Raw genomic sequence first — 16152 nt, forward strand, 5'->3', positions numbered from 1 at the left:
CCATGGTGGTGAGGGACCCCCCCCCCCCAAGCTTAGCTGGGAACGCTCATGGAGGTGACAACATCCCCCCCCCACCAGCTGGGAGCACCCATGGTGGTAAAGGCCCCACTGTCTGGGAGCACTCGTGGTGGAGATGGACCCCCATCTGGGAGCACTCCATGGTGAAGATGGGCCCCCCTGTCTGGGAGCACCCATGGTGGAGCCAGACCCCCTGGCTGGGAGCACCTGTGGTGATTACAGACCCCACTGACTGGGAGCACTCATGGTGGAGACAGACCCCCCCTGGCTGGGAGCACCACTGGTGGAGACAGACCCCCCCTGGCTGGGAGCACCACTGGTGGAGACAGACCCCCTGGCTGGGAGCACCAGTGGTGGAGACAGACCCCACTGACTGGGAGCACTCATGGTGGTAAAGACCCCACTGTCTGTCTGGGAGCACTCGTGATGATTACGGACCCCCTGTCTGGGAGCACTCGTGGTGGAAACAGACCCCCCCCCCCTGGCTGGGAGCACCTATGGTGGTAAAGACCCCACTGTCTGTCTGGGAGCACCTATGGTGGTAAAGACCCCACTGTCTGTCTGGGAGCACCTATGGTGGTAAAGACCCCACTGTCTGTCTGGGAGCACTCGTGGTGATTACGGACCCCCCTGTCTGGGAGCACTCGTGGTGGAGAAGAACCCCCAGCTGGGAACACTGGTAATGGTGACAGGCCGGCTGGCGAGCACAGAGCTGCATCAATGACAGTCGGAAGCCCCACGGACCGCCCCATAAAACCCGCCAGCTCTTTTTTTTCTCGCTTTCGTTTCCGCTACGGAAGTATACAGCGCTGCCGCCGCGCCGAGTCCGGGCTGCCCAGGTGAGGCGCCGCGTTGGGATCGCGTCTGGAGCGATGGGCGGCCGCTGCCGGCTGCACTGCTCGGGCGCCGACACCGCGTACTATATCCTCAAGCTGACGCTCGGGGTCTCGGCCACTCTCTTCTCGGTGAGTGGCGAAACAAAAATCGGCCGTCAGAAACTCGGCTTTAAAGGTGGAAGGCTGACTCACTGAAGGTGCTTTGATTTGGGTGGGATCTTCCCGCGTCGCGAAAGGCCACGGGTTCTTCTTTATCCTTTAGAAGTTTTATTCCTGTGCTTTTGTCCTGGGAAGCCTCAGTTTTTGCTTTATTGGCCTTTTTTTTTGCTGTGAATGTTTTGGTCTTTTGTTCAATTCCCCCTTACAAGGGAAGTCCCTGAGAGGGGTTTTAATAGATTTTCACAGACATACTTAAAACTTTTTAACTCCCTCAGATATAGGTTTGTTTCGCAGTTAGTAATTTATAAAAAATATTTTGTTATTTTTTATAAATGCAATTTATCAAACTGTTCAATATTATAAAATATTAAGATTAATGTCTATCTTAATTAAAAGTTCTCGACGTACTGCCAGTAATATTTGAGAGGCTTTTAGACAGAGGCATAGATATGCATGTATGGAAGGATATGGGTCATATAGACAATAGACGGTAGGTGCAGAAGCAGGCCATTCGGTCCTTCTAGCCAGCACCGCCATTCACTGTGATCATGTCTATATAAGCAGAAAAGATTTTTAGTATGGTGTTCAGCACAGACATTGTGGGCCGAATGTCCTTTTCATATGCTCTACTGTTCCACTTTCAATATTATGTGCTTCAGTTGGAGATAACCCAGTCTGGTCAAATCTAAGAGTAACACACTGACTGGGGCATAGTGGTTAGCATAACACTTTGCAGTACAGGTGGCCCTGGTTCAATTCCCGCTGCTGTCTGTAAGGAGTTTGTATGTTCACCCAATGACCTAACGGGTTTCCTCCTGGAGCTCTGGTTACCTCCCACAGTTCAAAGTGGGTAAGGTAATTGGTCATTGTGAATTGTCCTGTGATTAGGCTGGGTTTAAGTCGAGGATTTGCTGGGTGCATGGCTCGAAGGGCCAGTTTTGAGCCGTATCTCAATGAATAAATAGAATCAAACAGCATCTGTGTGGAGAGGTTGACATTTCATCAGACCTGATGAGGAATCTCCCCACCCAAAATCTCAACTGTTTGCCTGTCCTGCTGCTGTTCCTCCAGAATTGTGTGTATTACACAATTCTGGAGGAACACCAGCAGGTCCAGCAATTGCAGTCTTTTGTGTTTCTGGCTGAGTAAGTGGGATCTGATTCAGTGTGGGCCTCTGCCTCCTTTAACATTCTTGTTTCTTGAGAACAGAATAACATTTGGTTAAATTGACTGTTTTATTTGTTTAAAGGTCAAGCATGCACTTACTGTAAGTTTAATTATATATACAGCATACAATCTGCCGGAGGAGCTCAGTGGACTGAGCAGTAACTGTGGATGGGAAGGAATTTTTGACATTCTGATTTGAAACCAATATCTATTTTCACTGTCTCTTGTGTCCTCTAGTTGTATGTGCACCTTGTCTATTCTGGTCCAGTCAGTCACAAGTCATCTCGTTGTCCTGTTCTTTCCCATTTCCTGAGCTCCCATAGCCTGGACTAGAATATAAAAGCAATGGTGTAATGTTGAGACTTTATAAAACGCTGGCGTGGCCTCACTTGTTTTGAGCCCCTTATCATAGAAGGTACATTCTGAAACGGGAGAGGGTTCAAAGAAGGTTCACAAAAATGATTCCAGGATTCAATGGCTTGTCATATGAAGAGCATTTGATGGTTCTGGGCCTGTACTCACTAAAATTTAGAAGAATGAGGGGTGACCTAATCGTAATGTATCGAATGGTGAAAGACCTTGATGGAGTGGATAAGGAGAGGATAATTCCTATGGTAGGAGAGTCTAAGACCAGAGGACGCAGCCTCAGAACAGAGGGCATCCTTTTGGAACAGAGATGAGGAGGCATTCCTTTAGCCAGTGTGTGTCGACTGTGTAGTTCATTGCCATGGGCAGCTATGGAGGCCAAGTCTTAATGTATATTTAAGGCAGAGGTTGATGAATTCTTGATTGGTCAGGGCATGAAGGGATATGGGGAGGAGGCACGAGATTGGGGCTGAAAAGGAAAATGGATCAGCACAATGAAATGGTGGAGCACACTCGATGGGCCAAATATCTTAATTCTGCTCCGAGAACTTCTAGTCTTTCTTATTGACCCTGTATCCTCTCAGAACATCTGCTAACCAATTGTTTGGAAATCCTGAAGGCTTGGCCCATGGCTCACCAGGTATTGTTTACCATGTACCTTTTCGTTCAACTTGGTCACTGCACTACAGCATCACTATTAAAAGTGAATTATAAGAAAGTTGGGGTATTAATAGGAATAACATATTCTCTCTGTGACCATATGGTGTTGTGGTTTCCTCCGATATCTTCACAGAATGTTTCAACATTATGAGAGGTGTAGATAGAATAAGACCACAAGACCGTAAGATGGAGGAGCAGAACCAGGCCATTTGGCCCACTGAACCTGCTTCGCCATTTCATCGTGACTGATCCAATTTTCCTCTCAGCCCCAATCCTCTGCCTTCCATTAACCCTTCATGACCTGACCAATCAAGAATCTGTCAACCTCTGCCTCGGATACATCTGATGACTTGGCCTCCACAGCAACCCGTGGCAACGAATTCCACATATTCACCACTCTCTGGCTGAAGAAATTCCTTATCTCCATTCTAAATGGGCATTCTTCTATTCTGAGGCTATGTCCTCTGGTCCTAGACTCCCCACCATAGGAGAAATTCTCTGCACTTCAGAAGCAGATTTAATATGACAGGCGTACCTGATGTAATTTGTTAACTTCCACTGTCTCTCGGCCTTTCAACATTCGATAAGTTTCAATGAGTTTCTACCCCTTATTTTTATGAATTCTTGTGAGTACTGGCCCAGAGTCATCAAACACTCCTTATAGGATAAGCCTTTCAATCGCAGAATCATTTTTGTGAACTTCCTTTGAACCCTCTCCAGTGTCTGCACGTCCCTTCTTAGATGCGGGGTCCCAAGACTGCTCACAATACTTGAAGTGAGGCCTCACCTGTGCTCTATAGAGCTTCAACATTACATCCTTGCCATTATTGTCAGCTGATATCTTTTTCCCAAGATTTAAAATGTCAAATAGTACGTACATTTAAGATGAGAGGTACAAGTTTAAAGTGCATCTGGAATGCACTGCCAGGGGTGGTGATGAAGGCAGATATGATGGAGATTTTTTAAAAGGCTCTTAGAAGAGCACATGAATGTGCTGGGAATAGAGGTATGTGAATTTTGGGTAGCCATAAAGGATTAATTTAGTTAAAAATGCTACATCTACCAGTTCATTTCCTCCCCTCACTTCCATTCAGAGCCCCAAACAGCCCTTCCAGGTGAAGCAACACTTCACCTACAAATCTGTTGTGGTTGTCCACTGTGTCCAGTGCACCTGATGTGGCTCTCTCTGCTTTGGTGAGGCCCGACGCAAATTGGGAGACTGCTTTGCAGAGCATCTCTGCTTCATCCGCCTGAAGCAGAATGCCCCGGTGGTCTTTGAGTCTGAAGTTCATTCCATTGAGTTGAAGAAAGCAGCACATTGAATACCCACTCAATGGTCACGTCATTAGGTACACTGAGTGTACGTTCATGGTCTTCTGCTACTGTAGCTCATTCACTTCAAGGCTCATCGTGTTGTGCATTCAGAGATGCTCTTCTGCACACCACTGTTGTTCAATGTGGTTGGTTGAGTTACCAGTGTCTTGCCATCAGCTTGAACCACTACAGCAATTCTGCTCTAGCCTCACTCATTCACAAGGGGCCTCTTAATGGATGGCTTTCATTTCTCACACCATTCTCCGTAAAGTCTGGAGACCGTTATGCATGAAAATCCCAGGAAATCAGCAGTTTCTAAGATACTCAAACCGCCCAGTCTGGAACCAACAATCATTCCACAAGCAAAGTCATTTAGATCACATTTCCTCCATATTCTGGTGTTTGATTTGAGCAGCAAGTGAATCACTTCATTATGTCTGCATGCTTTTATGCAATGAGTTGCTGCTACATGATTGGCTGACTAGATATTTGCATTAATAAGTAGGTCTACGGGTGTAGCTAATAAAGTGGCTACTGCTTGAATGATCACATCAGTTTGTTGAACTTTCCCCTTGAAGTTCATTCTATTCAATTTAAGAAAACAGTGCATTGAAATGAGTACATAATTCACTTAGTGACATAGATTGGGGCTAGATTTCTAGACAATTCTCACTTTACTCAATCAAAGCCATTCAGAACTTTGAAAAAAAAACAGTTAAGTTTTCAGTAGAAGGCAGCAAGGTTGAGTGAGCTGAAGTTATCTTAACTAGTCGACAATTGTGATTTTCAGATTCATTTTTTGAATCATTCATGGCTTGTCTCAAAGCTGTATCTCAGTAAGTAAAATGTACTAAAGATGTAAGTACAATGGAGAAGAACCATGGCAAATCAAATTTGGTGGTGGGATGTGGGGAAGGAGGGGTAGTTTATGAGTGAGAGTGATTTGAAGTGTGCTTCCCATTTCCACCTCACACCCCACTGATATTTAATAGGAGTTGGGGCCTAGAGGGATATGGGCCAAATGTATGAAATTGTGTGGACAACAGGGCCAGCACGGACTGGCTGGGGTCAGGGGCCTGCATCCAAGCAGCGTTCACAAGAGATTCTGCAGATGCTGGAAATCCAACGTAATGCACACAAAACGCTGGAGGAACTCGGCAAGTTCGGAGAAGATGGCGCCAGTGAGCGATGCGACCAAAGGTGACATTCTTTTGACGGTTCACAAAACTACTTCTTTCGCTTCTTTTTCTTTCAAATGTGCTTTTGCAACTGTTGGAGCCTGTGATCCACATTTTGGTAGTGTGTTTCTGGGCCGATGGAGCAATCTGGCGCTTTGCTGTCTCTGAGGGTGTTCCATGAGGTCAAGAAGAAGGGTGTGAAACCACGATCGACTCCTCTTCTCGCTGATCTCACAGATTAATATGCTGAGGAAGTCTGAAATCATTGAGTTGTTCTCGGATCTCCTTGTATAGTGATGAAATGTTTACAAGTAAATTGCCAAGTTCAGAGAACAACTTGGCCCGACCATCAACCACCCGAGCTATGCATTTTTTTGAATTATTTCCAAGACTGAAATAATCGCAGCGAGTGCGGAAGATGAGCGGGTGTTCAGCGCTGTTTACCACTCCCGCACGCTGCTGGAGGAAGGTCCCTGCATTGAATGGTTTTTCTCTCCTTTGATGCTGTAGACTTCTGAGTCTTGGGCAGAGTTTAGTCGAGACGTGGTTTGGGGATTGGGCTCTGTAGTTCATGTGATGATGTTTCTCTGGTTTCTGTTTGTTCTGTTTTTTTGTTCCTTTTTTGGGTGATTTAGAATTGGGGCAGTCTGCAGATAACAAATGCTGAGCTGAACTGAAAATGTCTGGACTCTTTAAATTTTGTATTTTACATTCTGTGCTTTTCACTGTGTTTTTGTTGTAATGGCACAAATTATTATTTTTTGCACATGTTGGGGGGGTCATATTTTTCTTTGAAAGGGTTTCAAGGTTTCCTTTGTTTTGTGGCTAGCTGTGAGGTTGTATGCTGCATGCATACTTTGATAATAAATGTACTTTAAGTCTTTGTGGTCAGAGAGCATCTATGGAAATGAATAAAAATCGATGTTTCAGGCTGAGTAGCTTCATCAGAATGGAGAATTTGGGTCAAAGAGCCTGTTTGACCATATTGCTCTATGACTATAAATCCTCCATGTAATTAACACATTATCTGAAGAGCATAGGACAAACAAGTGTAAAGAAAATTTAGAAGGATTTTGCCAGGACTTGTGGAGCTGAGTTATATGGAAAGGTTCCTGGAGCACTAGGGAGATTCGGTAGAGGTATATAAGATTATGAAGGGTACAGATAGGGGTAAGTGTAAGCAGTCTTTTTGCACTGAATTTGGGTGAGACTAGAGCTGGAGGTCATGGGTTAAGAGTGAAATGTTTCAGGGTAACCTGAGGGGAAACTTCTCCACTCGGAGGGTGATGAGAGTTTGGCAGGAGCTGCCAGGTGGATGTGGTTTGATTTCAACATAGTAATAAGGATGGGAGGGGCAGGAAGAGCTATAGTCCAGGTGCTAGTCAATGGGACTAGGCAGATTAATAGTTCAGCATTGACTAGATGGGCTGAAAGGCCTGTTTCTGTTCTGTAGTGTCCTATGATTCCATGGCACTAAGTGAATCACAAGATTTGGTTAGGTTTATAGGAAAGAGAACATTGAGCATAAAATTATCAACAAACACAAGAAAATCTGCCAATGCTAGAAATCTAAAACAACATGCATAAAATGCTGGAAGGACTCAGCATGTCAGGCAGCATCTATGTTGATTCTTTTCCATGGATACTGCCTGACATGCTGAGTTCCTCCATCAGTTTGTGTGTGTTGCAAAGAATTATCAATATTGTTTTCTGTGTATTCAAGGCTCTGAAGTTGTTTTTTGAAACCATGATCTTGCGAAGTGGAGGTGCGATTAGTGCTGACATTAGCAGTGTGCTGCATTGACTTCCTGACCAGGCCTCTGAGAGACCATAAATTATGCTCAGAAGGCAGAGGGTGTTAGTGGATGGAATGTATACTGTCTCGGAGTCTGTGAGCAATGGTGTTCCGCAACGCTGGCCCACAGGGTGTTAGACTGGCTGTGACTTGTCTGCACCTATTTGCTTTGTAACCAATAAGCACAGTGTTACTTGCATGGAATTATGTCAATACTTCATCCCCCCCCCCCCCTCGTCGCCTCCCTCTGGACCCCAGCTGTTTGTAATTTTCGTAAATGACTTAGATGAGGAAGTAAAAGATGGGTTAACAAGTTTGCAGATAACATGAAGGTTGGTGGTATGGTGGCTAGTGTAGAAAATCGTAGAGTGTATTAGTGGAGAATCAAGCAATGTTTTAGCAGAGCTGCCTTTGTTTCTCTTTTTGTAATTCCACCCAGCAGGAGGCAAAATCAATTATCAAGTTCAATTACGCAATGTTTAGTAATACAAAACCCTTTTGCTAAATACCTACCTCAGTCCCTCTGGTGTGTTGGATATCAAAATGCATGTTATAGATATAGCTGAAGTTATAACCAGCTGGGAAACTCACAGTCTTGTCTGCTGAAGTCATAGAGTTATATAGCACAGAAACAGATCCAATTGGGTCATGCTGACCAAAAGTTGATCTACGGTAGTCCCATTGCCCTCTTTGAGGCCATCTCCTTCTAGATCTTTCCTATCCATGGATCTATCCAAATGGCTTTTTAAAGTTGTTATTGTATCTGCCTTAACCACTGCCTCTGGTAGCTCATTCTGTACGTATCACTGCCTATAAAATAAAGGTTACCCCTCAAGTTCCTATTAAACACTTTTCCTCTCACCGTAAACCTTTCCCCTCTCACCTCTAAGTATTCCTGCCGCTACGGAGTTTGTACGTTCTCCCCATGACTACGTGGGTTTCCTCTGGGTGTGCTGGTCTTCTCCCGTTTGGGTTAATTGGTCATTGTAAATTGTCCAGTGACTGGGCTCAGGAGGATTGCTGGGCAACATGGCTTGAAGGGCTGGATGGGCCAATTCCATGCTGTATCTCAATAAATAAATAAATTCTAGATTCTAGTTTAGACCCTGGGAAAAAGGACTGTGGCTGTTCACCTTATCTGTGCCCCACCTGATTCACTATCACTGAAATGGTTCTTTTCTGCTCCTGTAATCCCTTTCTGAGTAATGGATTCATTAGTCATCCAGCACAAAAAACGTGCCGCACCATATCCATGCCAACATTTTTGCTCATCTGTGCTAATACTGTTTGCCCATGTTAGGTCTGTGTTCTTCTAGGCCTGGCCTTTTTAAGTATCTATCTAATTATGTCTTAGATGTAGAGCTTGTGTCTGATTCCACTGCATGCCAGATGTCGATCACTCTCTGCATAAAGAAGTTGCCTGTCAGAACGCATGTCAATCTATTTTTTTCCTCCTCCACTCGGCCAAGGGAGAAGTCTTACTGGTAACCATATTACGGATTCTCTTATGTTTATACACCTTCGTTAAATTTCTTTGTAGTGCTGTCTGTTGAAGAAAAGCAGGTCCATGAACAAATATTTTAATTTGTTCCATATTTTGGCATCCTTCCATTTATTTTCTGTGCGATTCATGAAAAGAGAAAGTGAAGCTAGCGAGGTGTTGTGCAGAATTGTAGGAGCACTCCTCCCTCTAAGCTCTGGAGTTGTGCAGTCACATAGTGACTGAAAAGCTCCCACACACATGGCCTTTGTTGCCATGCAGCTGAAATGTTCTTTTATGTAATGTTAATATCATTTTGAAATTATGCTAATATAATTTGAAATCTATGTTAATATAATTGTGAATTATCCAGTAACTGTGTGTTAATGAATATAATCCTTAAATTTTCTAAATAATAAACAGACCACAAACTTTATTTTGAAACATTTTAGAGCTTTAATGTACTTATATTGTCAGTGTTTCAAGTTATAACACTATTACAAATTGTAACAATAAACACAGAATGGAACTCAGTAGCTCATTGTTAATAAGCTGCTGGCCAGCTGAATGCTGGTGCATGTTACCAAAAAAAAGTGCCATGCAGTTTTCAGGCTGTGTTTTAAAAAAAAAAAATTCTGACTCACAGAGGAATGGTTTGTCTGCTGTTTAAAAAAAAAAATTGAGGGGATGTTGTAAAAATCCCATTATGATCCATCACCAAATAGAAACTCATTTGCTTGGCACTGAATATTAATGCATGGAACAAATGAATGACTGTAAATGATGAAAGAGCATGTGTTTTAACAGTAAGGGAGTTCTCTGTGGGTATTCTGGCCAATATTCTGGAATGTTGGGATACTCATGGACAATAAGACCAGTAGCAGACCTGAGAGGCGAACTGCTCTTGTAGGACATGTGCTTCAGAAGTACAATGTCGACACTACAGTGCTCAGTGAGACGAGACTGGTGAAATCGCCAAAGTAGGGACTGGCTACGTGGTCTTTTGGAGTGGCGAGGGAAAGGATGAGGCTGGAGAAGCCGGAGTTAGCTTTGCAATCCAGACCACAATGGTCAGGGACCTGGAGTCCCTCCCCAGTGGCATCAGCGATCATCTCTTGGCAATGAGGCTGCAAAGCCGAGACTTATCTGACTCCGATCAGTCCCTCTGCACCCACCATGACCTACACCTCTGAACAGAAGGGACTGTTCTACCAGGAACTCGGCCAGCTACTACACTCAGTCCCCAAAGACAACTAAATCCTGCTACTTGTCAACTTTAATACCCGAGTTGGCATTGACCATTAGTCTTGGCTGGAAATCATTGGTAAGCATGCCTTGGAAAGAAGAATTCAAATGGTCAGCTACTATTCACCTCTTGTGCAGAAAATGGTCTGACAATCACCAACACCCTCTTTCAGCTTCCAGAGATTCACAATGTAACCTGGATGCACCCCCTGCTCCAGGGACTGGCACCTGATTGACTATGTGGTCACAATGCACTGGGACATCATGGATGTGATTATGAAAGGTGCAGACTGTTGGACCAACCACATCCTGCTGAGAAGCAAGCTGTCATTTCAGGTCACCAGGGTGCACAGGCGCCAGCAGGCTGATATCGGGCGGAAGCTGAACATTCAATGACTCGCTGACCCCAGCATCAAAGAAGAACTGATAAGCAAACTGCAAGAACAACTTGAGCAGCTGCCTGAGGAAGCGGACCCAGAAACAGCACGGGCTACCTACAGAGACACCCTGTACAGCGCTGTAAGTGCTGTTCTCGAGCACCCCAAGAGGAAGTATCAGGATTGGTTCGATGAGAACAACTCTGATATCGTCACCCTTCTCAAGCAGAAGCAGGAAGCCTTTGCAATCTGGCTCAGTGACAAGCAGTCAATGTCCAAGCATGACCGCTTGAAACATCTCCACAGTAAGGTCCAGGCTGAGCTGCCTCAGAACAAGACAAAGAAGTTTTTTGATGGTCCAAAGCCAGTGTACAGACCTTCCTCCAACATCATGGCACCTATCTGCTCCTTAGATGGAGCGCTCCTCACTGACAAAGGCAACATTGTCCAATGCTGGGCAGACCATTTCTACCAGCTGCTGAACAAGATATCTGTGTTACCTATACAACAACACTATCTTCAAACAGATTTGATAGGCAAGTTCTTTTGCAAACCCTGATGTCTTGGAGCACAGACAGTGGCTGTAGTGAGAGGACAAAGCTGATGTGTGGTTGAGAGTGAGGCACTGAGAGGAAAGAGAATGAGGGGAGGGAAGGTGTAGTGGGGATGGGGAGGGGGAAAGAGTAGTGGTGTGGGGGTAATTGGCGATGTCAGGGGGAAGTCAGCGGTGCTGTACAGGGGGAAAGGTGTGGAGCGTCGGGAGAGTTAGTGGTGCAGTTGGTGAGAGTGGAGGAGTCGGGGGAAGGGGGAGCTGATTTGTGTGGAAGGTTGAGCAGAGTTGGGGCGTAGAGGGAGGGAAAAAAGTAGAGTGGGGTTGAGAGGGAAAATAAATCGGCCATGATTGATTAAGCTTGCAGGCTTTATGGGTTGAATGGCCTGAATTTGCTCCTATGTCTTTAGGGTTTGCTACTGTGGCGTATGTTGGTGCTAGAACGCAAACACAAACCTCTAACCACTTCTTCAAAATGGTGCTCATTTCTGATCACCTCAGACTGTAGATGGGGCCGCAGTTTGATGATGATTGGAATATTGCTCCTCTGTACGGCACTTCCTTTATGCCACAGTGTCAAATCAAAACTCAAACAGTAGCAAAGACACCCCGTTTAAAAGTGGTGCTGTCCTCTCCTATAAATGTCATTTTCTGTCTCTGTACTGTAAAGTCTGGTGTAGTTTGGCAGTGTCATCTAGTCATACCCAGGGAGGAATGCTGCCGACCGACACATTCCAGGCTGCAGGAATACATGCTGAGGGTCGCTCTGAAGCCACTGCAGGGGCTAAATGGAAAAGGAGCTCAATGTAGGGATCTTGCAGTATTGGAGAGGGAGGGACCGGGTTGGGTGAAGAAGCCCCTCAGTTATTCTGGTAGTGTACTGCCCCAGGGGGAGGCAGTTGTACTATTGATGTGGAACAATGTAACAGAGCAGTACTGAAAGCGTTGACTGAATGGAAGAATGAAAAGTCATTGCATGGTTTATTCTTTATTTATTCTTGCAAATAAGTTTTATCATGAATAATGTTCATTTGGTACCTTGAGGTCTTGCCAAAGATATTCAATCGGGTTGAGGTCAGGATTCTGATGAGACCACTCGAGGACATTAATTTTCTGCATTTGAAGCCATTCCATGGTTGCTCAGGCAGTGTACTTTGTGTCATTGTCCTATTGAAAGATGGACTTGCTCCCCAGTTTAAGCTTTCTGGCAGAGGCTAGCAGGTTTCTATCCAGGATCTCTCTGTATTTAGCAGCGTTCATCTTTCCATCAATCCTGATACTTTATAGTAGGGATGGTGTTGAGGCCAAAAAATTCCTTTAGTTTCATTTGACCACAAGCCCTTCTTCCACATCTTTACTGTGGTGCTTTGCAAAGTCTTTATGGGCAAGATGTGCATTTTGTCAGGGCTTCTTCCTAGCCACTCTTACATAAATATCTTTTCTGCACATGGCCATAGGGATTGTGGAACCATGAACTTTCTCACTGTATGCTTTGCAGCCACTGACTTGTAGAGCTCACTCAAAGTGACTGTTGGCATCACAGTAGCCTCTAACAAGAGTCCTTCTCTGGTGACTTAAGTCTAAAGGGGCAGCCTGACCTAGGCAATGTGGCTGTGGTTTCATACTTGCTCCCACTTTTTCATGACTGCACTGAACTCCAAGGTGTGTTCAGTGCCTCTGAGATGGCCTTGCACCCTTCCCCAGATTTGTGCTTCTCTAGTATAATTTCCCTGACTTCTTGTGAATATTCTTTTGGTATGGTTTGTTGAAAATCTACCATACTATAGGGGGTATTCTTATTAATTCATTGAAAACAGGTGATCCTCCTATTTTCTAATTCAACAAGTAGGGTGTGTTACACAGTGTGTTGCACTGGAGGAAAGTTAGACTAGTGATTACAAAGGGGATGAAGTTTTTCAGGCTCATAATTTTATTTATTAAGTTTTAGTACTTTGTTGACAGGTTTCAGAATTTTAATTTGACATGATGCACAATATTTTTGCTCGGGAAAAATCCTACTTTGATATATTTTAAATTTAGAAAACGAGTCAGGAAAATGTGAAAGTAATTGTGGAGGCAGAATATTGACTTCAAGTGTGTCTCAGGACTACCATTCTACATTTTGTGGGATGGTCACCAGGTGTACCTGGTACTGCCAGCCATTCCACATTGCTCTCTATAACAGTGTTTCTCAGCACTACCATTCTACATAGTGTGGCATGGTCACCAAATATACCCTGGCACTGCTAGCCTTTCCACAGTGACACAGTTGCTCAATATAACAGCTCCAATTACTTGGAGTTTATAGGTATTCTGAGGATTGCCTTATATTTCAAAATGTTGCTATAACGAAGCGCAACCATGAGTAATGTGCTGAGTATTTAATAATCTGGTAGGTGATTTGAAGACGTGAAAAAGCTGTAATGCTTCCATTGGACAGTAACTGTATCTCAAAGCTGCAGATTCTGACTCATCTGTACCAGATTCATTGCATCTGAAAACATCAGTCCCGCTAACGTTAAGAGGATTGAAAATTAAAATTCAGATATAAAAAATTCTAATAATAGATGGTTAAAATTAAAGTTTGCAAGCAGAGCAGTTGAGTTCAAATTATTGGAGGAATTTGAAAGCTAATAGGAGGGCTGATTTTGAGGGAGCAGATCTTCAGTGCAGTGGAGACTGCAATTGCAAGAATCTCGAGCAACACGCAATGTGGCTGAACACAGCGCCCACAAAACGCTGCAGGAGCTCAGCAAGTCAGGCAGCGTCTACAGAAAGGAGTAAACAGTCGACGTTTTGGGCCCAACTGGTCTCAGCCCGAAAAGTCGACGGTTTACTCTTTTCCATGGATGCTGCCCGGCCTGCTGAGTTCCTCCAGCATTTCGTGTCAGTTGCTTGGATTTCCAGCATCTGCAAATGATCATGTCTATGTGGATGAACCTGTTGAGTTCAGCCAGCACATTGTATCTTTAGTAGACTGTTGATCATCTGGCATTAGTCACCACAGTGAACTGGAGAACCTAGCGTAAGTAGGCACAAATCATCATGATTTACGATGGATGGTGGTGTAGTGGTATCCACATTGGACTTCGAAGCGAGTGGTCCTGGGTTCAAATCCAGCCAGCCCCTTGCATGCTTTCCATCTGTGCTGGGTTGAGAGATGAGCTAGCACCTCATAAAAAAACAGACAAAAATGGTAAAGAAATAGCAAGGTTGCTGCCCGATGCTTCACGTGATGTGGAAAGGAACAAGAACACAACAATCATGAATTATCATAAAGGTTTTTTTTCACGGGGAAGTGAAGAGCTTCACTTTGTGTTTTTGTCAGCAAAATGGATGTGTAAATAAGGAGCAGTGTTTAGCCGAGCCTGTGGATACTGGATGGCTTGTAAGTGGCCATGAATGAATAATTGTCTAGTTTTCTCCAGAGCTGTAAGGGAACAGTGATAGAATAACAATACATTTGCTGCATGAAAAAAGAGAAACACTGCAGCTGTGGGACCTTACTGTGTTTGTTCTGTCTGTCAATAAATTAAAAAGAGATTTCCCCATTACCTCTGCATCTTCACTTTATTGCATAAATATCTATGTCAGACATGCTGCAGATCACAAGGACCGAGATTAATGAAACTTCGACTCCCATAAGCATTCTTCCTATTAACACTTCTTAACTTTTTTTTGAGGAGCGGAAATATTTCACCAGTATCTTTTTGATTTGAAAAAAATACTGTTTCCTTGTGATCTAATGAGAGTACTTTGTGGAGAAACTGGCTGATTCTTATTTGCATTTGGGGTTTATTTTTATTAGGCAAGCCTTTGTTTCCTCTCATGCATGCCTTATTATGTTGGATGTACACTCAGTCGCTAAATTGGCCACTGAGTGTATGTTCATGGTCTTCTGCTGCTGTAACCCAACTACTTCAGGGTTCGACATGTTAAGCACTCAGAGATACTCTTTTGCACACCACTTCCTGTCAGCTTGAACCAGTCTGGCCGATCTCCTCTGACCTCTCTGATTAACAATGCATTTTTGCACACTGAACTGCTGCTCACATTCCCTGTAAACTCTAAAGACTGTTGTGTATGAAAAACTCAGGAGATGAGCAGTTTCTGAGATACTCAAGCTACCCCATCTGGCACCAACAGTCACTTAGCAAAGTCACTTAGATCACATTTCTTCCCCATTCTGATGTTCGGTCTGCACAGCAACTGAACCTCTTGACCATGTCTGCATGCTTTTATGTATTTAACTGGTGCCACATGATTAGCTAATTAGATATTTGCTTTTATGAGATGTACAGGGAGTTTGTGAAAATTCGGCATGACATCTAACTTCTATAGATGTGTAATGGAGAGTGTATTGACTGGCTGCATCACAGCTTGGTGTGGAATCACCAATGCTCTGGAATGGAACGTTCTACAAAAAGTAGTGGATATAGCCCAGTTCTTCACGGGTAATGCCCTCTCCACCACTGTTCACATCTACATGAAATGCTATCGCAGAAAAGCAGTGTCCATCGTCAGAAACCCGATCACCCGGGACATACAGGAGGGAGAGTGAAAATGTGGTTGAATGGTGCCACAACAACTTCTCACTCAACATAAGATAAATCAAAGAGCTGACTATTGACTACAGGAGGAAGAAACCAGAGGTCAATGAGCCAGTCTTCATTAGAGGATTGGAGATGGAGAGTGTCATTGGTTTAAAGTTCCCTGGCATTATCATTTTGGCGAATCCTCCCTGACGCGAGCATGTAAGTGCCAATACAAAGGAGGCATGACAGCATCACTACTTTCTTCAGATTCAGCATGTCATTTAAAACTTGACTGCGCGTATCTTGACTGATTGCATCACAGGCTGGTACAGAAAATCAATGAGCTAAAATGGAAAAGTAGTGGATAGTGCCCTGTCCATCACAGGAGAAGTCCTCCCCACCATTACAAGGAGACCTGCCACAAGAAAGCAGCATCCATCATCGAGGACCTCCACTATCCAGGCCACCTTCC

General features: G+C 44.2%; 1 protein-coding gene across 2 annotated transcripts in view; it reads left to right on the forward strand.

Annotated features, from left to right (window-relative positions):
* The first annotated feature begins 793 nt into the window (after nt 1-793).
* Nucleotides 794-16152, forward strand: part of zgc:110329 (uncharacterized protein LOC550500 homolog) — a 263067-nt gene continuing 247708 nt past the window's right edge. The window contains exon 1 of one of the 2 annotated variants that reach the window (XM_059964677.1): nt 794-983. In XM_059964677.1, coding sequence (XP_059820660.1) covers nt 891-983 — 93 coding nt within the window. In that variant the 5' untranslated portion in view covers nt 794-890. The remainder of the gene's footprint in view (nt 984-16152) is intronic. The other variant, XM_059964666.1, reaches the window with a different exon arrangement.

This window comes from Hypanus sabinus, chromosome 1, assembly GCF_030144855.1.
Source record: "Hypanus sabinus isolate sHypSab1 chromosome 1, sHypSab1.hap1, whole genome shotgun sequence".
Classification (NCBI taxonomy): domain Eukaryota; kingdom Metazoa; phylum Chordata; class Chondrichthyes; order Myliobatiformes; family Dasyatidae; genus Hypanus; species Hypanus sabinus.